The following is a 25154-nucleotide window of genomic DNA, read 5'->3' as shown; positions in this document are numbered from 1 at the left end:
CCACTTACGCCTACCTAAAAGTTATGCCCTTAGCATTTTTATTAGCAACTTAAAAGAGGACATTAGAAAATACTTACAATTATTTAAGCCTTAGACACTGGTGGAAGCTTATCAAATTGCCAGACAAGTTGAGGAAATTATCGCTAACCCTCAAAAGAAGCCTCACTTCTTAGGCGGTACCATTTACTTAAAACCCTTCCTACCTAGCTCTAAAGAATACCACCATGTGCAAACCTCTGTTGACATGAGAAAGCTTGAACCACCTAGTACATAGTATAATGCCCTTATTAAATCCCTCTCACAAGGTGAATTGGAAGAACGTCGAAAGAAAGGCCCTTGTTTTTGGTGTGCCTCTAAATACACCACTGGTCACAAGTGCCTTAAATCACAATTATGTCAACTATTGGTGGAAGCTTTTACTCAATCAGTAGAAGACCTTAAGGCACAATCTCCAAAAGTTTTTTAGGACTGTCCTAAACAGTTGGAGGGAGCAGAACCCGAAAATGACTTCACCACACCAATTCTATCCATACATGCTCTCAAGGGGTCCCAAGGATATAACACAATGCGATTGGCAGCAACAATTAACCACCAAGAAGTAATTATACTAGTTGACTTGGGAAGCACACACAATTTTGTGGACCATAAATTGACCAAAAGGCTACATCTACCAGTAAAACTAGGGGAGCAACTCAAGGTTATGATTGCCAATGGAGGCAGTTTAACTACACAAGGAGTAAGTAAGTCAGTCAAATGGAAAGCACAAGGGCACATTTTTGAAACTGATTTTCTAGTTTGATCATTAAAAGGCTATGATTTGGTATTAGGCATACAATGGCTATTGTCTATAGGCTCAATTATCTAGAATTTCACCGCTCTCACTATGGTGTTTGAATACCAAGGGAAATTGTAATAGCCCAATTTTCGGTGGTGTTAGAAATAGTGGTTCGAGACCACTAAATTTGATGAGTGAGTTCGAAAATTTTATTATTTGTTATTTATGAGTTAAGTGTGATTTTAGAAAGATTTTTCAATTAGTGCTTTGTGTTTTAAAAGAATTTATTAGGTTAAGTGGTTCCGAAAATGAGGTATTGAGACCTCAATTTCATGAACCGAGTCGTAAATATTTTTATAAATATTTACAGAGTGTCATTAAGTTAGTATTAAGGTTTTGTTAGAAAATTTTAATGTCTTGATAGTTAATTAATTAAAAAGGACTAAATTGAAAAAGGTGTAAAACTTGCCAGAGTGATAAAATAGCCTAAATGTTAAATGAGAATGACTTGAAGGGTACATAAGCTTAAAATAAGAGGCTGGACGGCATGAGTGTAGAAAAAAATCATGAAATTAGTGTGAAGAAGGGGTAAAATTGGAAATAAAATAAAACTTAATGGTTAAAAATAGGATTTAATTGAATATCTAGACATTTCTTCATAATTCTCAGCCAAAAACACCATTGAAGAACCCTTAAGAAGCTAGCTTTCATATTTTGCTACATGTGAGTTCATTCTTACTCTTTTCTTGAAATTTTTGTGTTTTTAAGACTTTTACAACCCAACTATCTATTTCATTAGTTTTTGATTTTATGAGTAATTTTGAAAGTTACCATGGATGAGTGATGGATGTTTATGATGAATTAACATGGAATTAAAGCTTTAATTTTGTTATATGATAATTTTATCAAGTGATTTCAATAGAAATTAATTTTAGGACTAAATTGTGAAGAACTAAAGAATTAGGATTTGCTATTAAATTTCTATGTACCAAAGGCTGTAAGATAGCCTAGAATAATTAGATAATTTTCAATTGAGAAAATTAGCTCAATTGAAGAGATAATTGGTGAGGGACTAAATTGAAAAAATATAAAAATTGGGGCAATTATGTAATTTCAAAATTTGAAGGGTATAAATTGTGAAGTGAACTGAAATTGAAATATATGCCAATGAATGAAAAATTTTACATTCTAGATCAAGAGTTCGTAGATCAACGAGAAAAAGGGAAATTAGCCGAGTAGTCTCTGAACTATTACCAATTTTACAATCTAACCCAGGTAAGTTCATATGGTTAAAATTTCATGATTATTTATTAATTTAGGAATGGTATAATATATTTATTCATATTTTTTGTTGAAATTAAGATTTTTGTAAAAGTATGAAAATTGAATTGAATGTTTAAAATAAGTAGAACGCAGGATTGAGTACGATCATTCCATGGCAAAGAATGAATTGACGGATAAGACCATTGTTGGACCATGACAATGTTTAAATGTAAGACCATAGCTGGGCTATGGCATTTTAATGAAAAGACTATAACTGGGTTATGACACCTTAAACGTAAGACCATGGTTGGACCATGGTAGTATATATACATGTGTAAGACCATAACTAGGCTATGACATTCTAATGATAAGACCATAACTGGGTTATGGCACTACAAATGTAAGACCATGACAGGGCCATGGTAATGCATGTGTAAGACCATAGTTGGACTATGGCACAAAAAGAACGATGTACTCATATCTGTAAGTCATTCTTCGATTCAGTAAGAAATGGTAAAAGATTTATGTGATTGAATTGTAAGATTTGTAGATTATTATTGATATTGATCTAAAAAAAAGGTGTTTATTGATTATATTGTATTTGACAGGGAAAAATGTATGATTTATTTACAATTTAATTTATTATATTAAGTTCGGTAAGATCAATGTTTAACCTATTGAACTTACTAAGCTTCATTAAGCTTACTCGTGTTGTTTAATGTTTTTGTAGATTAACGTATAATCGGGAGATCTGATCAACACATTAAGCTACACTATCCAATTTAATCCGGTAGTTTTTGCAATGTAAGTTTTGGTTTATATGGCATGTATAGGGTTGGTTTGGCAATGAAATAGTTTGAATTGTAGTTGTGAATATTAAATGTTTGTATGTATGTAATTAGTAATAGAATTTGATAAATCAATAAAATGAGTTAAATAGGTAAGTATAAGTAATTGAAATATTTCTGATGTTATGTTATGTTGAGAACATGTTTTAGCTTGTATTGATTGCTTGGTTAGGATTTATTGGTGTATGCGAATGTTGAGTACAAATTAATGTCAAAATGGGTGAGAAAAGTGGCATTAAATGGCCTATTTTCGTCCACATAGGTAGAGACACGGGCATGTGTCTCAGCCGTTTGTGACACACGGCCTGACACATGGGCGTGTGGTCTGGCCATGTGACCCTCACACCTTGCATACGGCTTAGCACACGGGTGTGTAGTTGGCCGTGTGACTTAAGTCAGAGAGTTACACAGGTAATGACACGGGCTGGGACACAGCCGTGTGCCTCATATTGAGTGCCCACACGGCCTAAGACAGGGGCGTGTTTCATGGCCGTTTGAGCCACACGGGCATGTGTCCCTTGCTTCTAAGAAAATTTTTGAGATTTTGGGAAAAATTCCCTAAGTACCCAGTTTAGTCCCAATTCTAAGGTGAATATTGGGCCTCGATGGTCCGTCGAACGAAAATATTATATATTAAAAAATATATTTATAAAATTATGGATAAACTACTCAGTTGGTTATCCAACTTTTAAGGCTCTTTCATTTTGGTTACACAAAAAAAAATCCTTGCAATTTCATCACCCAACTTTTAAAGCACTCTCTTTTTAGTCACTCAAGCGTTAAATCTTTAACGGCGATTGGTTGTATAGGTCACATCATGTTTATACTTTTATTTTGGACACCCAACTTCTAAGTCGCTTCCATTTGGTCACAAAAAAAAATCCTTTTTTAATTATTGATCAGGGTACAAAACATTAATTTGTGAAAAAACGATAGAAACTAAAATAATGCATTAAAAATTTATCATATTATACTTGCTTACCCCCTTGCGAAAGTTCTAAATTTCTTTTCTTTTTAATATTGAAATTTTAAATGTCAAAATATCAAAACCAATTAAATAAATTGTTGGAAATTTTGTATCATTTGATTGTGTCGACAATTTGTTAATATAATATTGAAATTAATTAATTTAATATTTGTGACATCTTTAATGTACAATGAGCTTGATATAGTAACGGGTCGGGTTAGGAATATTAGAGAATTAAAAAATAGATCTAATAGGAATTTTAGAGCAATAGTATAGAAAATAGTTAGAGCAAGAAGAAAATTAGAAATATTTTCAAGATGAGAAAATTAATTGAGGTAATCACTTAATAGTAAGAGAATGGAAAATGATGGGGCAAAAGTACGAAAATCAAAACCTTGAGATAATTACATTGAATTTGAAGAAAAGGAGGAAGGACTAAAAGTGAAATTTTACCAAAATAAAGCATGAATCATGCATAGTATTGTAGAGAAAGTTGAAGGGTTAAATAGTAATTACTTAAATTATATAACTATGAAAAGCTTAATGATTAATGATAAAATTGTGTGGAATAGTGATTGGTGGACTAAATTGCAAATCATTATTTTGATTATTTAATTAAGAGATATTTTAGTATAATTATGTTGAAAAGATGAGAAGGACCCTTCATCTTTCATATATGCTTCACTTCATTCACCAAAACCATCCAACCCAACTTTTTATTTTATAACAATTAGGTCCTCCCACCATATTTAAGCCTTTCCAAGCTCAATTTCTTTCATGTTTCCTTAGCAAAATAAATAAAAGAACCTAGTAGTCATCTTAGTTTCATGAAAAGAGAGGCAATATCTGTCTTGGAAGTGAGAAAAAATAAGGACTAGATTGTGATTTTAAGATATTAAGGTAAGAGATGTTAAGTTCTTCATGAATTCCTGTTAGTTTCATTAGTTAAGCATCAATATGTTATTTAATTATGATTTTAACAAGTAGATGTTATGTGTTTTGATATGAAAATGACAAAAAAAGAAAAGAAAAGAAAGGAAAAGATCAAATTGAAGACAAAGGAAAAGGAGTAGCCAAAGAGTAAAAAGAGAAGAAAATACTCCATTCAAGCCTTGGTTGTAAGTACTTCAAGGATTTTTATCTCATTTCTTTTAGATTTAAAATATAAATTATGTTATTTATTTAATTATTTATAAATATGTTGTTATAATAGAAAATGACTAAATTTAAAGAAAATAGAACATACCACGAGGACATAAATAAGGACAAAAGAAAAATAAATATAACGTACATTAAAGTATATATATTGTCAATGTAAAATGTGTAGTAAAATTATATATTCTTTGAAATTTATGACTTCAAGGACTAAATTATAAGATGTGAAAAGTTGAATTGATTCTGTTAAAGCCCATGTAGACAAGATAAGAACTATTGGGATATTGATGGCATGCCATTATGGAAATTTAGCGCACTCTTTGTTTTGTTTAAGAACTTTGGTGCTTTTCTATTTTGATAAGCACTACAATGTTGTTCTGTTCTGTTAACACACTTCGGTGCCCTCTATATCTGTTCTGAATATCCTAAGTGTTCAGTTTAGTCTACAATGAGCTAAGAAAGAGGAACGAGACATCCGGTAAGTGTGGTTAACAGTGAATGGGGTAAGTGGTTTAAAAGGTAAAAGTTGATAAAAATTGTTTATTTGGATTACTATGAAGAATGAAGTAAAGTTATTCATGTGCTTGTAACGCCCCAAAATTTTAATTTTGGGTATTGTGAATATATGACACAAACATTTGTCAGCTTTAGTGGTTATGTGTTTTGGGAGTGTTTGGGAGGTCTCAAGTTCAAGCAGGACTTGGGCAAATTTTGGTATTTTTATGAATAAACTCTATCTTTGGTTAGTAGGCTTTTAAGTAAAAGTTGACAAATAATTAACAGAATGGGCCTGCTAGTCTGGTGGATAAGTGGAGTGTTGGTATGAGAGAGGTCATGGGTTCGAATCTTTGGGATGGCATAGGTCATATTTTTACTCCTAATTTTGGCAGGAGTTGTGCTGAACTGGGTTTCTGAGTGGTGGATGTGCAGTGGGAAGTGAGGGAGCGATTTTAGGAGTGAATTAGGGGATTATGGGGGAATATCTAAAATCTGATCACTTTTTCCTTTTTCGAAAAAAACAGAGTCGTTTTTCTCTCCATCTTTCTGACGTTTTCTCTCCCCCATCTCTACCGAATTTTTTTCTTCCTTACTTCTTACCCGATTATATTTTCTTTTCCTTCCTCTACTGCCGAAATTCCCTTATTCCCCCTAAACCATTCTTTCCTCTTGATTTCGTAGCGTTAAACAGCACTTGTACAAATTTAGTAAGTTGTTGGGTATCATTTTTAAGAGATTATTTTGTGTTCAATAGTCTTATTTTGGGGTGTTGCCAGCAGCATTTTGCAAGGATTAAGGCTCTCCTCATGATTTTCGTAAACGTACCGATTTGAAGTTTTTTGCGGTAAGTGTTCATCATTTTATGGGTAAGTATTTTGGTTTCGGGATTTTGATTAATCGCAAGGTAAGACTGATTATGGTGTTATTTGTTCCATTATAGGCTTTGGAGTGCTCGGGGACTATTTTAGCATCAAACAAAACCAGGTGTGTACCTGAAACACAAAAATAAGGGATTCAGCGAAATACCAAAATTGCTTGCTATTTGGACAACAGCAGTAGGCTAACTTTTAAAAATCACCATAAGTTGTAGAAATTGAATTAGAGGATGAAAATAATATGAGATTAAATATATTTGAGTCTAGTTTCTCATAGAAGAAAGGAAATAAGCAAAAGAATTTCATATTATGAGATATTTGAATTTTAGTGTAGACAGGGTCAGAATGATTTCGAAATCCCTTATCCTGACTTTGGAAAATTATTAAAAATTGTACAAAAATAATTATGAGTTATAATTTATATTTTTAAAATTTTGAATGAGTCTACTTTCAAGAGGAACATCATCCGAATTCTATACAAGAAGATAATTGATTTTTAGTGCAGAAAGATTGAAACTGTCAGACAGCAGAACAGGGGAAACTTTAAAGAATAAACTGTACTTATTGGCTAAACCAATAATTCTGAAAATTTTATGGTAAGAAGATATGTGAGTCTGGTTTTAGGGAAAATTTACGGATCTTAATTTGAAATTTTGTAACTTAAGATACAAATAATTTAGTAACAGTGACTCAAGTAGACAGCTTTGAAGGATCATATAAGTAAATAGTGGAAACATATATGAATAATTAACTAGCACGGGTTACATTAAAATGGATCACGAGGCCAAGGAAAATTTGGGTCATGTGGGCCACACGGACGTGTGGGCCAACACAGGCGAACATCATGGGCTTGTACGCCATTTTCACTGTTTTACTGCTAAGGTTGCACGGGTCGCCCGAGTCGACTGTAGACCTACTGAAGGGTCGGTAAGCTTACTTAGACCCCTAATTGACTGAAATGACTGTATGGCTGATATGATTAAGCATGATGATGTCCCACTGATTTGATACTGTATGCCCTGTTTAGATGCATGATATTATGTTATAGCATGTCATATCTGTATATTACATTGCATTAGGTTAGGGGAATTATAATGTTCAGAGGAAGTGTACTGAAAGGCCTCGAGCCTAATTTACTGGTAGCTCAGCTGTAAACTACTGTCTAGTGCCGCATTCGATACTACTTGGAGTGTAGGGATGGGTGGGTTGATTATATCCCCACATGGAGTGTAGGGTTGGACGGAGATGGTGTGTAGAAGCTGGATGAGTAGGATTTTTGTGACTGTATATCTGTTACTGCTACTGATACTGTGATGGGTTAAAGCCCTACTGCATGACAGTTTTTGTACTAAGATGGACTTGGCCCAAACTGGACTGATACTGATACTGAAAAGGACTTAAGCCCAGACTGTGATTATTTGTTTACTGTCTGTTCATTTGCATGGGGATTACACACTGAGTTTACGTAAACTCACCCCTTCTGTTTAATCTGTTCAGGTAATCCCCAGATATAGGAGAATCGGTGCAACGAAGGACTCAGTGGTGGCCACACGACTTCTTTAACACTGTTTACTACCTATTTATGATTTTACTTTTATTTGGGAGTATTTTGTTGTAATTATGACCTGTACAAATTTTGGTTTAAAATTTGGATTTTATACGGTTTTATGATTTAAATCTGCTAGTGTTAGGTAAAACTCGAGTTTTCAATTGAAATTAATATTTTATCAAAAATACCACGAATAAGCAAACTATTTAAAAGTTTCCGCAATAAAAATAAAAATAAAATGTTTTGAAATTGAATAATGATTTGCAAATGAATAATATTTTGAAAACGAACGACACAATTTGAAGTTAACGTAAGATAATAAAAAAATGGTTAAATAGAAAAGAGGATTTAGCGACGACATATTTTTCGAAAAGCACTACCATGTGACGTCGTCAAATTCGGCCATAACGTCTAGGCCGGGTTTGGGGTGTTACAGTGCTTGTAATTAATATTATTATATTTTAGAAATAAGATTTAAATTCTTATATTACTTACTAAGTCGTCACTGGATTAACGCGTTTCTTTCCAACGTGTAGGTAAAAGCTTGTTTTGGCGAGCTAGGACAGTGATTGACGGGGCTCATCTCATCACATCTTCTAGCTTGAAAGAGAGTAAGGCTTAATATTTTGGTTTTAGATATGGCATGTACATAGGTATAGTCGATTCAACTGAAATGTATTATTGGACCTAGTTGTAAATTATGAATACTTGTGCTAATATTATGAACTTTGTTATAATTAGAAGATATTATGATGAGTTATTTGATTATTGAGTTGGGATTGAAAGTTTATATGCTTGAATTGTGTATTAGGTTGATATACTTGTGAATTGAACAGGGGATTGAAGTGATAAGAAATTTAAAAGTGCAGAAAATTGTGATAAAGTATCGATACGAAAACCCAACGCTTATTATCGCAAGATTGGTTGGATTAACATCGAAGAAGTTCCATCACCAAATTTTAGGATGACTTTCACGTTACTTCAATTCACGATGATGTCGGTCAATTTCTAAATAAAGAAACAACAAAGAGAATTCCAATCACTTTTGCCCTCTGTTTCTTCCTTTATATGCACTTTAACATCTTAAGGATAAAAAACAATAATACGAATCTTGCTTGCGGACCAAGAGTAATGGAACTCCAACAACAGAATCCAAGTATTCTGATGCTACCATGGTTAGCTCAGGGCCACATATCACCCTACCTTCAGCTTGCCAAGAAGCTTTCCGCCAGAAATTTCATCATATATTTTTGTTCAACTCCCATCAATCTAGATTCCATAAGAAAAAGTGGTAATGTTCAAGTTGAGTCATCTTCAATTCAACTCATAGATCTTCACCTTCCTTCACCACCACAACTGTCTCCACACCACCAGAAGTCTCCCTCCTCACCTCTTCCCTTTTCTCATACCAGCCTTTGATGCAGCAAAGCCTAATTTCTCCAATATCTTAAGTACCCTTAAACCCAATTTAGTGATCTATGATTTTTTGCAACCATGGGCTGCAGCAGCAGCTAATGAGCAAGATGTTGAATCTGTCATGTTCTTAACCATTGGTGCCTCCGGTATCTCCTCAGCGGTCCGTTATTTTAAGAACCTCGACATGGAACACTCTATCCAAGAGGCTGAACTCAATAAATATCTTCTCCAATGGTTTGGTGGTACTGAAAATGGTGTTAGAAACAAAGACAGGTTTTTGGAATGCTTAGAAAGATCTTCAAACATGGTGCTGATCAATACCTCACGAATGATTGAAGCTCGGTACATTGATTATGTGTCTGTTTTAGTAGGGAAACAGACAGTTCCTGTTGGACCTCTTGTTCAAGAATGTGGCAACAGAGAGGAAGATGTTCATATCATGGAATGGCTTGGAAAGAAGTAACCTGTTTCAGTTGTGTTAGTTTCCTTTGGAAGTGAGCTTTTTATTTCAAAGGAAGACATGGAGGAGATAGTTATGGGGCTAGAACTTAGCAAGATTTATTTTATATGGGCTGTGAGATTTCAAGGTGGAGATAACACTGCTTTATTGGGAGGCTTTTCAAAGAGATTTAAGGAGAGAGGTTTGATGGCGCAAAGATGGGTTCCACAGGCAAAAATACTTGGCCATTCAAGCATAGGTGGGTTTGTGAGTCATTGTGGGTGGAATTCAACACTAGAAGGCATCATTAATGGTGTACCAATCATAGCAATGCTAATGAAAAATGACCAGCCCTTTAATGCCAAGGTGGTGACAGAACTTGGTGTGGGTATAAAGGTGCCAAGAGAGAACGGCAAGCTTAAAAGTGAGGAAATTGCTAGGATTATCAATGAAGTAATAGAGCAAGAAGAGGGAAAATATTGAGGACTAGAGCCAAAGAGGTTGGCCAAAGATTGAAAGGAGAAGAGGAAACAAATGTAGCAATGGACCGAATACTGCAGCTTATGAAACCACCAAAGACTACATAATTATAAGCTTATGAAACCACAGATCAATCAAGCCTCTAGGAAACAGAACTCATCTATGTAATTTCCTTTTCTTGGTTTTCTTTTCTCTTTTTTGGGTTCAAATAAAAACATGGAATTATTTGGTGACATTGCATGTTCTGCTGCCATTGCTAGCAGACCATAGCAAATGCTTTAGATTGTCGGCAGATTCTAGGTTCCGATAAAAACAAAATCAGCCAGGGATAATAAGTTGATACGTACTTTGTTGTAGCATGAAAGTCAGTGTCTCAACATATATATATATTGGTAGATAAAAGACAGTCTAAAGCGAAAATAATAGACTAATTTCTCAAAAAAGTAACATAATCCGTCTTAATTAAGCTTCTAGCTAATTGTGGGTGTTCTTCAAACCAATAAATTTTTATGAAATTTGTTGCCATACACTTGGCTATATGATTAGCAATAGTATTTTGGGACCTCGGAATATAATGAACAATGACCTAATTTCAACTTAGCAAACGATGAACAAGACATAAATCAGTCAAGTATATAAAGAATTTAATATCTTGGTACGGAAATTTTAAGGGTAACAATCTAGTTTCCTAGTATTTATACTAGAAGTCAAATTATAATTTTATCCTATTTACTTAAAAATTAATAATTTAGTCCTTGTATGTTAAATTAAAAAGTAAATTAGTCTTTTTAGTTAAAATTTTCATCCAATTTTTACCTTAAAAATCGATGTGATTGACGGAATAACCAAATAATTACACATGGCGTGCCAGTGTACCTCATGTAGACGTATAAAGACCAAATTTTAATAGTAAAAATAGATAAAATTTTTAAAAAAGAAGATCAATTTACTTTTTTATATAACCTACGATGACTAATTTATTCAAATTTTAAGTGTAAAGGATAGTACAAGAACCTCAATAGCAGTTTTACCATCTTTGGACTGAAATCCCGAAGCTTCTAGGAAGTGTTGTAATGTCATACTCTTCTAATTTGTCTTGCATATATAACTCCCTTTTATAGATAAAATATACTTAGCTGTCCAAATTATTGTAATTTTAAAATTCGATGAAAGATATTTAAAAATAAACAATAAAATAAAATAATATAGGACTTCCAAAACATTTTTAAAAACTAATTTCTAAAAGATAATTCAATGTTACATCTGTGAGGCACCTACTTAAGTATTGATTTTGCTTTCCTTATTTTTCAAAGGAGTTTCGCTTTCTATTCCTTACTAATTTTAAGCATGACCGACAATGAAGTTTCGCATTGGCAATATGGTCCGTAAGCTTTTTATTTTCCCTCGTGGGCTAAGATCTCATCTCTGTCGTCACTAATACGATATCTAGAGAAAACCAACTCATCATGTTCTTGGATTTTCCTTTTGATTTTATCTCTACAAAGAACAAACCCAGATCACATCATAACAATAATGGAGATTGAAAATTTTTTATTCTTTGATCTGTTGAACGCATGTACATCCCCATTGGGACCTTTGGTTTTTTATCTAAAACGAAAAAACCAAGCCCCAAGATCAATAAAACCAGCTTCAGTTTCTTTTTTCTTTTTTTTTTATTCTTACAAAAGTTCGTAGAAACCAAAGATGTTTTCGGTTGAAGAAAAAGAAAGTTTTATCGTCTGGAAGATCCGAACATTTGATCGAGAAGGATAAGTAGAGCCATGGCGGAGTCCGTTGTGATATATCCCGGCCGAACAATAAGGCGGAAGACGTCGGTTCCAAAGGCGACACCGCCAACAGCTTCTTTCCGCTTGATTTCGGCTACTAACCGCCTCTTATCATCGAAAACAGCGCAATTTCGTTGCGAATACGAGCCTTCAATCTCGTACATGATGTTATTCCGACTGTTATTGTTGCCGGAGCTAACGTAAGCCAAGCACTTGCTTAAGATATTCACTGATTTCTTAACGCAAAGTCGGGGCTTCTCCATGGATTCTCCCTCGTAAACCAGCCAACTATCACCGAGGCTCATTTTCTGACGATATCCAAACATAACAACATCAGTAAAACTGCAGCTTATTAACTAATAAAAGATTTAAACATTTTAAACTGGTGTTTTACCTTGCGGCGGATAGTGAGGAGAGGGTTGCCACTGGCATCCATGAGAAGGATCTCACCCTTATTGCCATCCATGTAATTATCGACCCTGAAAACCAAGTCACCTTTAGAATCGAACACCGTGAAGCCATTACAGTTGAAAAGCAATGACTTTTTCCAGACGGTTAGAATCGTCTCCTCACTTGCTTCACCCGCCGGTAACAGCTTATGCTGCGGTGGCTGTTTCTCCGAGATGGCATCACCGATGGTAAAACTAGCGTTGGGGAAAACCTTTGTCATTCGTGTAAAAGGTTCCAGCCTTGAGAACAACAAGATTACGAGTCAACCGACACTAAAAGATCAACTCAAAGAGATGATTTAAAAAAAAAAAAGAACCTTGGGGAATTGATCTTTGTTTAGGTGAGTGAGTTAGACCAAAAGGCAGGGCGTGCGTATATTTATATATGAAGGGTTAGAAAATGGCGTTTGGAGGGAGAGAAAAGAGGCGCACCAATTGGGTTTAGGTTAGAAAAGTCTAGCACGAGTGTGCCTTCATTATTTCCATGACGTCAAACCTGCAATTGATTGGACGACGAAAATAGTTGAAAAAAGTGAAAACGAAAGGTATAGCTAGGCTGCCAATTCCGGAGTGGGAATTTGGTGGATAGAAAAATAATATTACAATTTGATGATGTGGTTTAATTACGTGGCTCGAAATTTGTTGTTGATTTATGAGAATGAATGAAATAATTTTCTCAATAATGATCAAATTAAAAGTATTTTAGTGAGTAAATTGAATATAAAAATTAAAAGAAGGTTGGATGAAAATTGTAATTAAAAGGAAAAGAGTAAATCTTAGCCTCCAAGCCCTATCTTCAGCATTGAAATGGAGGAGATATATTACTATAATAGAATAAAGATAAAATTTGTGGCTCAAAACTAGTTAGCGGTGAGACTTGTCCTTTAGGCAATGCTTTTGCGTTAGATATTTATTTTGGCTTTGACGACGATTTCGCTGATTTTATTAAACAAGTAATTTAAATGGGGAAAGGACGGATTTGGGCGACTGTGACTCCCTCCATTGCCAGGAGCCATTTTTATTATTTATTATTATCCGCGTCCGTCCTCTCCACCCTGTTTTCGTGAGATATTAACTTTTATAAATCCAAAATTATATTTGGAATAAATACAAGGACGGTTTGGCTTAGTTTAGTTTTGTTGTTGATGTAATTTATAATCTAATGAATAATATTTGTATAGATATACATGAAGCATTGAAGGTTAGAGGCAGTGTTCCAAGATTTTCACCCTTTCTAGAGGGATGAATAAACTTAGTCAAACCCTAAACTCAATTGTGGTCGAGATCATCATCATCATATTATAATACATAGAGTCAAACACGGAATTAAATTTTGAAGCAACTATGAATACGAAAATGGAGGGAGAGACTTATGTCTACATCACTATCATTAGGCTTTCAGCGTTTCTTTTCTTTCTATGAAAGGCATTAAGAATTTTATTTGCAGATGATGAGGAAGCTCTACAAATAACCTGCTAATCCTCCTATTTACTACATGCATATTATATTCATGTCTTTTCCTTTTTATTTTATTTTTTTAAAAACTAATTTTGTTAACCAATCAGGTTAATAAAGAAGAAACGATGGTGGCTGTGATTGTGATTTACCCTTGATTGAGACCGAGAGACATTAAATAAAGTGTCTGGTAAGATTGTTTGATGAAATAAGTTTAGATAAAAGGAAGAAGAGGAAAGACTCCACGCGTCTTGAATCCTACTGATAGTAGAATTATATATTATTCCCTTATAGTGGCGGTGATCTAATGTCCTATGATATGGCTTTCTAGGACAGTCAAGTAATCAATGAGTCTAAGATCCTACGATGTAGATACACATGAAGAGAGACATAGAGAGATATAACAAGTTTTATATTCAATTTCTATTCAAATATGAATATTTTATCTTATAAATTCTTAAATATATATCAATCATATAAATATATTACACGTAGAAAGATTCAAATAACAAAAAGACCTAACAAAAAAAAAATCAAAATCAAAGGAAGTGAGAGGTTTAATGTTTTACTTGACTAATTTAACTAAACCAGCTTGTTCTTTAGCGTCTACTCACAACTTGTAATATATAATAGTGTAGGACATAACAGGTAATGACATAACATGAAGTTAGCTTGGCTGTCCCTGCCATGAAAAATAATTTACAGATTTAGGAGAACAAAGCATTTGAAATATGCCCTTTGTTTTTCCTAAGCAAATATCCAAAACTTCACTTTCTATATATTGGCTGGTTTATATAAATTATGCTTATATACAAAACTAACTCTTCCTATATAGGATGTTTTATACAAATTAGGGTTATATATAAAATTAGTCTTCCTAGTATTTTATTTTTCAATTTAGTACCTAATGCGTCTTCTAGAAACTTGGGATTAAGTTGAAAATTTTGAATTTGAGTTTTAAATCCTACTTCGTTTGGATGTCCATTAAAAAAATTGGATTTGGAAAATCTAACTTCATCAAACCTAAAATTTGAATTCCATTTAAAAGTTGGAACTTGTAAAATCCAAATCATTATAAAAGCAAAACCATTATTATAAATTGATAGTGAATATTCAAAAATACATTAATGATTGTTAATGGTTTATAATATTGATAGGTAATAGTATTTTATTATTTAGAAAAGTCTAATAAATTATAATTATTGATTAAATAGTTGTATCATGAAGACTCAATTTTTGAAAGTTATTTTATAACGCCATAACTTTATATAAAGTAATCTTGTAAAATAACATAATCCTATCAAATGGTATTTCATTAAAAGATATATCCCTATAAAAGGGTATCTCATGGAAATATACAAGTATTGGATGCCTATGTAAAGGGCTTTTCTATTGGTCATGTTGGGGTTTTTGACCTGCTTGTTCCATGTTCTGCTCTAACAAACCTATTTTTCTACTTGAGCCATCGTTTTGTGCCTTGTACAGGTTTCAGTTAAGCTGGATTCAGTCCATTTGATTATGACATATTTGACAAAATAGAAGCAATAAAGTCTTTTATTTTCCAGTGATTGAAGAGTTATTTTTTAAAGGTATATTAGATTTATTCAATGGAGAATTTCAAGCAGTTGGGAAACTTGTTTAGGAAGGCTATTGTGAGATAAATACTGAAGATAATTAATGGATAAAATCAGCCTTTAAAGGAGCATTTCAAACTTATTAGAACACTATTGGATAATGAACCCCATGTGATGGCCTGATGGTCAAGGATGTTCATCGCCCTAGGTGTGGCCTAGGTTTGAGTCATGCTAGTCGCGTTTGTTGTTTGGGCTTTAACCTGTTATTGTAATTCACCAAAAATAAAAACATTGTTGGATGATCTCGTTAGAAAGCCTATCTATGAGTTGTTGATTGACATTCTACTTCATTGTGTTGGGTGTCTTTGACACAACCCTGTGTAGGGATTTGTTTTGAAGAGAAATTATGTAAAGTGAATATTTGGGGAGAGTGATTTCTACAATTGGGGTCGATATTGGGGTTGCAATTACTTCTTTGTGTAATGGTCGATTAGGCCTCAGCCAATAGGTGATCTGGACAATTGGTGAATAAAATCATTGTCTAAGCGAGACTCCATAGATGTAGGATTGGGGAATCTAAATTGTGTTAACAAATATCGTATGTTAGATTCTGTTCTAACAGTATTTAGAATGAAACTATTTTTCAAATGACTATTAACCAAGTTTTTCAGTTCCACAAATAATGTTTTTTTATACAATGCCTACAACTACTCATAGCCCCACCGCAACCCTTAAATAGAAGGATAATGTACTTCAACACATTCGAATCCACGACCTCCTGCACTGGCAATAATGTTGATGCCAATCGAGCTAAGACTCAATCAACTTTTCAAGTCATTTTCACTATTATGCTTGAGTGTTGAGAATTTTGTAGTATCCTAGAGGCATATTAAGTCCTCAAGGAAAATGTTTTATACGCTTCAAGACCATCATATTTTACTAGCATTAGTTTTTATCTTTTCTTGCTATTGTCTCTATTTATTTTTCTAATAAATTTAAGGATTTAATATGATTTCCATATATTTAAAATTAAGACAATAATACCGAACAAAATAAAATAATAGTTTATAACCAAAATGATTGTTTTAAGATCGAGTTTGAAGCTAGAATTGTAAATTGCAAATATTATCGATCTTTGTTTACTATGATAAATAAACCAATTAATTATTTCAATTTATTGTACGAATCTTATTTCATGTTAAGAATGCAATTTTATTAATTGATAAATTATGAAAGTTGTATTAAAATGGACAAATTTTCTTTTAATTGCCGAATAATTTTTCTTGTGATGGCAAAATTAATTTTAGTTTTAAATGAAATTTCTTTGGGAATGCTTTTCAGGATTTGTTGATCATATGTATCTAATTCTGAATTTTGAGAATGCTTTTTTTTTATAAAAATAAAAATAAGCTCGCAATTCAAACTAATTACACAAGAAAACTCTCAGCAAGATTATCTCTTACTTGAACAGCAGAAGAAATAGTTAGGACCTCGTTTGGAATCTCTTTAAACACCATTAGGCTATAATTTGTATCAAATGCCATTTTGGCCATGCAATCAGCTATTTTGTTGTGGTCTCTAGGAATATGCTGCAAATCTCATAATCTTATATTCTCCAACAGATGATGAATGCATCTAATAAGGGCAGATCTCGAATTCGTCAGCAAGGATTCCCGAATGGCCTTAACCGCCTCCAAGATATCCATTTGAATCATTACTGCATCATATCTCATATCTTGGATAAGATTCAAGCCATCAAGAATACCCCACAATTTATGTAACGCCCCAAAATTCTTATCTTTGTTATAGTGAAAATGTGACATAATTATGTGTTGGCATTTGTGGTTAAGTGCTTTAGGTGAGTTTGGGAAGTCTTGAGTTCAAGCCTTAATTTTGGCAAATTTTAGTATTTTTCTGACTTAACCCCTATTTCTGGCTAGTAGGCTTTTAATTAAAAGTTTGTAAATACTTACTAGAATGGGTTTGCTGGTCTAGTGGTTAAGAGGAGTGTTGGTTGGTAAAAGGTCATGAGTTTAAATCCCTGTGTGAGTGTAAGGAAAAATATATATTTTTTATTTATTTTCTCGTCAGTTGGAGAGTTTGAGTTGTATTGGAAATCTGAGTAGTAGGAGTTTGGTAGAGAGAATTTAGGGGAGTGGATTTTGGGGTTATCAGATTTTCTGAGCATTATCGTTTTCTTTTTGTAAAATTTTAATTTTCCCAGAACTCCCCACCTTTCTGACGCCATCTCTTCTCTCTTTCTTCTTCACCTTTTGTTTTTCTGTTGTCAAACCTGAATTTTTTTCTTTCCGTTATTCTTTCTATTTCTATCTCTTTTGTTGGCTACCACACCTCCCTTCCGTTGGGTCAATTTTTGTCGCACGTTCTGGTAAGTAGAGTTTTTGCTCTCTTTAACTTACGATATTTTTTTAAATTTTGATTCGGGTGTTTGTGGCATTTGACAGCAGCATCTCACATGGATTAGGGGTAACATCATGCTATTGCGTAACCAACTGTTTTGAGGTGCTGGGGTAAGTTTTCATCGCTTAAGGGATGCATTTCTCGTTTTGAATTTAGTTTTAGTTCAATCGATTAAGTGATAAATTGAGTGAAATTGGTCAATTATAGGTTCTGGAGTGCTCGGGGATCATTGTAGCATTAATCGATACCAGGTGTGCACCCGAAACACAAAAATAAGGGATTCGGCGAAAAGCTGATATTGCTTGTTGTTTGGACAGCAACAGTAGGCTAATTTTTAAAAAATCACCATAAATCGTGGGAATCGAGTTAGAGGGTGAAAAAAATATGGATTAAAGATATTTGAGTCTAGTTTCTCATAGAAGAAACGAAGTAAGAAAAACAGTTTCATATTATGAGATAATGGAATTTTAGTGAAACAGAGTTAGAATAATTTTGGAATCCCCTATCTTGACTTCCGAAAATTATTAAAAATTGTATAAAAATAATTATGGGTTATATTTTATTTAAAATATTGAATGAGTCTAATTTCAATATATACAAACAGGAACATTTTCCAAAATCTAGACGAGAAGATAATTAATTTTTAGTGTAGAAAGGTCGAAACTGCCAGGCAGCAGAATAGGGGAAACTTTAAAGAATAAACTGTACTTACTGGCTAAACCAAAAATTCCAAAAAATTTATGGTAAGAAGATATGTGAGTCTAGTTTAAGGAAAAATTTTCGAACCTTAATTCGAAATTTTGTAGCTTAAGATACAAATAATTTAGCAACAGTGACTCAAATAGAAAGCTTTGAAGGATTATAAGTAAATAGTGGAAACACATATGAATAATTATCTAACATGGGTTACACTAAAATGGATCACGAGGCCAAGGCCAATTTGGGCCATGTGGACCACACGGGCGAACTTCTTGGGCTCGTAGGCCCATTTTCACTGTTTGACTGATAAGGTTGCACGGGTCGCCCAAGTCGACTGTGAGCCTACTGTAGGGACGGTAAGTTTACCTAGACCCCTAATTAACTGAAATGACTGTATGACTGATATGGTTAAGCCTAATGATGTCCCAATGATTTGATACTGTATGCTCTGTTTACATGCATGATATTATGTTACAACATGTCATATCTGTATATTGCATTACATTGGGTTAGGGAATTATAATGTTCGGAGGAACTGTACTGAAAGGCCTTGAGCCTAAGTTACTGGCAGCTCTGCTGTGAACTACTGTTTAGTGCCGCATTCGGTACTTTTTAGAGTGTAGGGATAGGTGGGTTGATTATATCCCCACATAGAGTGTAGGGTTGGATTGAGTTGGAGTGTAGAGGCTGGCTGGGTAGGATTTGAAACTGTATATGTGTTATTGCATTGAATATTGATACTGTAATGGGCCAAGGCCCAAATGCATGTGCTTCTGTATTGTAATGGGCTAAGGCCCTATTTGAAACTGAAACTATACTGAAATGGGCTTAGGCCCAAATTGCGATTGCCTTCTGACTGTTTGCTTTATATGGGATTACACATTGAGTTTTCGTAAACTCACTCTTCTGATTTGACTATACAGGTAATCCCCAGACATAGGCGGATTGGTGCGACAGAAGACTCAGCAGCGGCCACACGACCTATTTAGTTCGACTTAGTAATTAAATATAATTTTGATTTTATTTTGGGGTATTTTACTGTAATAATGGCCTCTTTAGGTTTTTATTTTTAATTTGGGGTTTTTATTGTTTTGATTTATAACTTCTAGTAGTAGGGATAATCGAGTTTTCAAAACGAATCAAACATGTTAACAAAATTTGCACAAACATGCAAACTGTTTTGAAAAGCTTCCGCAATAAGTGACGTTTTGAAAGAGAATAACTTTTGAATACAAATCACGTTGAAATTGATCGACACATCTTGGAATTAAGCATAAGAGAGTGAAAAGAGGTGGTAAAGATAAGAGGTTTTCAACGACAACTCATTTTTTCGAAAAACACTACCATGTGACACCGCCAAATTCGGCCATAACATCCAAACCGGGTTGAGGGTGTTACAGTTTAGCATTTAAGACTGAACATGCACCCAAATGCCTATTATATCCCATAATCCACTCCCTGTTACCATTCCTTAGGACTCTTCCTGCTGTAGCCTTACCAGGATCTACCTGAACTACACCATCAGTACAAAGGCTGATCCAATTCTCCAGCATTTGGTATGTTGGCCTTGGTACTTGTTGTTTAGACAATTCCTTCCTGCAAAACGAAACTAGGATACTCTAACTATCTCATTTGCAAACCGAGAAACCCCTGAAAAATAAAAAGATTTCAATATTTTCGTATTCTCCATACAATTAAACCAAATAAACTCAACCAAGTTACATCACCAATGGTGAATTTGAAAGAACTGTGCAAATTAGACTTCAACCATTGAAGAAAGTCACCTACAAAAGAATGCCCACTAGCTTCATCCAGAAGGAACTGCCTTCAAATTTCTTTAGATGCAGGATAGTCTTTTATAACATGCAAAATATCTTCAGAGTGGTGTTCATACAACATGCTCTTTGCTTCTAGTTTTCTGAGTTCTATATTTAGAGAACGTGTGCCCTTATATTTATTTTTTTGGAATCAAACATGTAATTGGATGATTAATCAATCAATGAAATGATTTATATATATAACTAAAACGACATTTGCAAGTAAATTGAGCAGTGCGAATTGTTTCAAGCATTGATGAATAATAATAAAGAACACAACGATATGATTACGCAACTTTATTTTTCTATGTTTATGAAGCCTTGTCCAGAAAGATAATCCACTATCTGAATACGTTGTATAAGAAGTGATTACAAGCTCTAACACTTACTATATTAAAATCTCACTTTTACACCTAAGATATTGATCATTTCTGTTTTCCCCCTAAAAACTTAGGACAAAAACTAACACATTTTGTTTTTACACTTAATGCACTCTAAAAAAAAATCCCTCAATGAACAAGAATAAGTGCTCTCAATATAGTACAACACTTATACAAGTCTCTTCAATTTATAAAGAATCAAGACTTGCTAACATATTAGATCAATTACAATCAATCTTCCTATTAAAACAACAACATAATCAGCTCTAAGAATATCTTTAATAAGTCCAAGATAAGTCTTGAATCTTTAGGATATACTTCCAAGTTTACTCAATCTGATCTAATATCTTCGAAATAGGAAAATTGGTTTCCTTGGTCCAATCCAAACCAATCTTCAAGATACATTGCTATAATAGTTTGAATATCATAAATACACTTGCATACACCTAAAATATTAACAAAGATCAAAACCTAAGGATTTTGTTACCAAAATTTGCCAATGACAACTTTATGAGTTTGAGCAGTGTCATACACTAGTAGGCACTCCTTATAAGCTACCTCAACTTGTTTGGCAAAATTTTGAACAAAACCATAATGGGAGAGAACATATACAACAAAAGAACCAAATGCTCTCTCTAAGTAACCCTCCCCTTAATCAAACAAACTTAACTATTAACATAATCAAACAAATCAACAATTGATGCTTTTGGTAGAGATGAATACATTAACAATCAAAGTATTTAGAATTATATCCAAATAAGTTGAATGATTGCGATATCTAAATATTAATTTAGTAAAATAAAATTTGATAATTGCAATATCTAAGTATAAATAGTATCTAAATATTAATTAAGTAAAAAAATAAACTTGAATAAATATAATATATAACAAATTGAGTATTTAATTTAATTTATTTTTCTTAAAATTTGGTAATCCAAATTATTTCGAATTTAAAAAGTAAGCTTGATCCTCATATAGTTTACCTAAATACTCCGCCCCTTCTCATATTCCCCTCCGGCCATGGAAACCATATCATGTCGATCTACTTGTTGGAGGTTTGCATTGGATCATGCAAGATTGTTGCTGTTGTCGTGCTCTTTTTGGTTGCTTGATGCATACTTTTCCCTTCCTTTTTGTGGGTTTTTTAGTTTTCTTCGTTGGTTGAAGGGGTTTGATTAGCTAGATCATAAGCCTGGTCTTATGATTTACTTTTGTTACCTCATGTGCCTAATGAAATCTCGAATGATTAGTATATAAGAACTTACCCACTTAAATACGACAACCCTTTATTATCATAGGAAATTGTCCAATAAGTACTCCATAACTCTAAGAAATACCTCAGATGATTTGTTATTAAATTATTATCATATGCACAAATTCAATCATATTTTTTAAGTTTAAATTATTAAAAGTATGCAAGAGTTAAAGTCAACTATGAGCCATTTGTATTGGTTGGTTTGTTTTTTGAGTTAGACAGGTGGCTTAGAAGAGGAGTTATTAATTCAGAATGCAATCATAGGTCAGCAATGAAGGATATTTTCATACATCAAATCCAGCCCAAGAAAGTTGACCCAATTCGGTGACAAAGCTGTTCAGGGACTACTTTCCTACATCATAACATTTCCCATTGAAAGAACAAGTAAAACGTAAATCAAAACATAAGAAAGGAATACAAAAGCATATGGTGGTGTTGTAGTCAGCAGAATTTAGTGAAGGGTTTCGATGTTTTTGCTGAGTTCCTCCAGTTTCTTCATCCTCAGTTTCTCGCTTTCACTCACCAGCTAACCAGCATTTCACAAGCACCACCAAATATGTTACTCACAAATTCTAAATATTCAAGTAAATGAATGCTCCTAAGAAACTATAAAGCATGTATATATATATATACACTGACCTCCATTAATTTGCTAACTAGTTGTGCTTTCTCCTTGTTCTTGTCATTGAAGGCTTCAAGGGCTTCTTTGTATTCTTTTTCCTGTGATTATCAAAACTATTGACAAGTTAATAAATTCATTATTTAAATTTAATTTAGTCTCAAGTTTCAATCAACTAGAATGGTTAAAAAACAACTAAGCTTAATACATCATTTGGTACTTGAGTTTGATATTTTTTTAATACAAGTACTTATGTTTTGGTTCAATGTGATACATGTGTTTGGCCAAAGTTATATATTTTGATACCTCAAGTTAACGGTGTTAAATTTTTAGTATTTAATTCGGGTTTTATAGTTATTTTGATGAAAATTCATAATTAGCTAATAATATTAACAATTAACTTTCATTAAATCAACCTTAAAAGTTAAAAAAAATCAATCATCAAGTTGTATCTAACTAATTAAATAAATACACAATTAACACTAAAATTATTTTATTAACAAAATAATGAGAATTCAGACCTAATATCATTAGTAATTAACTTTCATCAAGTTAACCATAAAATCCGAATTAAACACAAGAAGTCAACATTGTTATCTTTTGGTACCAAAATATATAACTTCGACAAATATAAGTACAACATTAGACTAAAACATAATACCTGTACCACATTAGATAAAAAAAAAAAGTGTCAAACTAGGTACCAAATAATACAATAAGTCAAAAACTGATAAACTAGAATAAATTTGATAAAGAATCCACATATTCACATATAGGATCGCAGCGAGGGACCAAAATTAAATTATAATTTTAAGATAATTACATAATTAATCATCCAACAATTAACATTAATAAACTTAAATTGGAAATGGGAATGATATTTGTACCTTCTTCTGGCAGGTCTGTCCTAGTGGTTTCATCTCCCTGTTAATGGTATCGATCCTCTTGCGCAGAATTGCGACATCCTTCCTCATTGGATCGACAAGGTCATCAAGCTCCTGCAACATTATATCAATCCAAATGAATCCCCATTATATTACATTAAATATTACTGAATAAGCAAAAATCATAGATTTGAATCCAACTCAGCTACAGGAAAGCTTCTTCACTGTTTCCTTTTCTCGTTTCAAATTGTATCTTTAGTATTGATAATGGTTAAGCTGAATCTCAATTTTGTTATAGCTTTCAGATTTCTCCATGTAAATGAAATGGGATTCATTGATTGATTCAAAGTTTGTAAAAGTAGGATAGGATCCAAGTCCAACAATAACTTACTTCACGAATGTCAGCCAAGCGCCTGGTTGCTTCCTCGACGCGGCCCATATAAGCCTGAACTCTATCCCTAACCTCCATCTTCTTCCTCTCGATCTCTTCTTCTTTCGCTCGAAACAACGCCAATGCAGATTCCGCCATTTCCTCTTCCTTCTCATCGTTTACTGGGCTCTCACTCATCGTCATCATAACCCCCGAGTTCTTCACTCGCTGCATCGGTGATTGCTGTTGTTCCAACATCTGCTGCTGCTTTGGCGTCGCCATTGCTGCTATATTCCTCCCTTTTTTTTTTGCTTGATGGGTCTCTTTAGGTGGTTATATTGGAAGGGCTGGTTAGCTTTAAAGCTATGAAATCAACCAAATACCTTACTTTATCACAAAACAAATAGTGATTGCATTATATAAAAGATGGAATTTTTGACCCATTTGTCTCCTTACTTTGTAATCATGAAGTTTGAGATGATTTTTTCACCTTTAAATCAAATGTTCTTTTCTTCTTCCCATTCTTTAAATATCTCTTAATTTTCTGTTAAAGATTAAATTTTAATTATTGTATGACGTATAATAATGGTGCAGTGAATCTATATTGGTTGAAGGGTCGTAAAGGGTATTGGTAAAGGAATGCTTGGGGGTGAAGAGTTAGTGGAGTGGAGTGGGCATGAAGTGGTGACCTCCACAAGTCATGGGGGGAAAAGCCTTAATTGTAAAGACAGAGTAGGACAGATTTGCAGTGGCCGCCTTGTTTGCAAATTTTGTAACTTCCAATACAATATAAACAAATTTAATGCAATATTTTTTTTAAAATGAATAAAAAATTCTTTCTGGTCGAAAAATATTAAAGCAATTTAATCATTGTCAATTTTAAAAGTGTGTAACTAAAGATAATTAATCATGATGTCAATGTCTTCCATCAATGGTATAAATTTTTGATTGATATAATAACAAATTTAAGCCTTGATATTTACATATTTTGTCAATCTGGTCTTGGTTCTAAAAATTCAACAAATTTACCTTCAACATTGATAAAATGTGTAAACTTTGAGGGTTAAATGTATTATCATATCAATCAAATTTATGTACAATTGAAGAAAAATATTAACACCATGATTATTTGTCCTTGTATGTTCATTTTCAAATTAATAGAGATAAAACTACTCTAAT

The 25154-nt window shown here is 33.3% G+C and overlaps 3 protein-coding genes across 3 annotated transcripts; 1 reads left to right on the top strand and 2 right to left on the bottom strand.

Moving 5' to 3' along the window:
* Window positions 1-9866: 9866 nt before the first annotated feature.
* Window positions 9867-10268, top strand: LOC128042547 (cyanidin-3-O-glucoside 2-O-glucuronosyltransferase-like). Its single transcript, XM_052633927.1, has one exon. The coding sequence runs from the start codon at window positions 9867-9869 to the stop codon at window positions 10266-10268; it is 402 nt and encodes a 133-aa protein (XP_052489887.1).
* A 1522-nt stretch (window positions 10269-11790) lies between these two features.
* Window positions 11791-12865, bottom strand: LOC105792490 (protein LURP-one-related 8). The gene is made up of 2 exons (XM_012621093.2): window positions 12447-12865; window positions 11791-12360 (listed from the first exon to the last, which is right to left on the bottom strand). Exons 1-2 carry the CDS (start codon window positions 12720-12722, stop codon window positions 11998-12000), a joined length of 639 nt encoding a protein of 212 aa, XP_012476547.1. The 5' UTR covers window positions 12723-12865; the 3' UTR covers window positions 11791-11997.
* Window positions 12866-22365: 9500 nt separating this feature from the next.
* Window positions 22366-24381, bottom strand: LOC105792498 (uncharacterized). Its single transcript, XM_012621104.2, has 4 exons — window positions 23997-24381; window positions 23609-23719; window positions 22742-22822; window positions 22366-22628 (listed from the first exon to the last, which is right to left on the bottom strand). The coding sequence occupies exons 1-4, from the start codon at window positions 24255-24257 to the stop codon at window positions 22554-22556; spliced, it is 528 nt and encodes a 175-aa protein (XP_012476558.1). The 5' UTR covers window positions 24258-24381; the 3' UTR covers window positions 22366-22553.
* Between the last annotated feature and the right edge of the window lie 773 nt (window positions 24382-25154).

This window comes from Gossypium raimondii, chromosome 7 (assembly GCF_025698545.1).
Source record: "Gossypium raimondii isolate GPD5lz chromosome 7, ASM2569854v1, whole genome shotgun sequence".
NCBI lineage: Eukaryota > Viridiplantae > Streptophyta > Magnoliopsida > Malvales > Malvaceae > Gossypium > Gossypium raimondii.
The sequence above is the reverse complement of the archived record's forward strand: the minus strand, read 5'-3'. Positions and strand labels throughout refer to the sequence as shown.

Excerpts from the sequence above, each read along its gene's own strand:
- LOC128042547 (XM_052633927.1), top strand. The coding sequence starts at position 9,867 with ATGGAGGAGATAGTTATGGGGCTAGAACTTAGCAAGATTTATTTTATA.
- LOC105792490 (XM_012621093.2), bottom strand. The coding sequence starts at position 12,722 with ATGACAAAGGTTTTCCCCAACGCTAGTTTTACCATCGGTGATGCCATC. Across the intron at positions 12,361-12,446 it reads TCCTCACTATCCGCCGCAAG|AAAATGAGCCTCGGTGATAG; the intron begins GTAAAACACCAG and ends GGATATCGTCAG.
- LOC105792498 (XM_012621104.2), bottom strand. The coding sequence starts at position 24,257 with ATGGCGACGCCAAAGCAGCAGCAGATGTTGGAACAACAGCAATCACCG. Across the intron at positions 23,720-23,996 it reads GCTTGGCTGACATTCGTGAA|GAGCTTGATGACCTTGTCGA; the intron begins GTAAGTTATTGT and ends ATAATGTTGCAG. Across the intron at positions 22,629-22,741 it reads TAGTTAGCAAATTAATGGAG|CTGGTGAGTGAAAGCGAGAA; the intron begins GTCAGTGTATAT and ends AATGCTGGTTAG.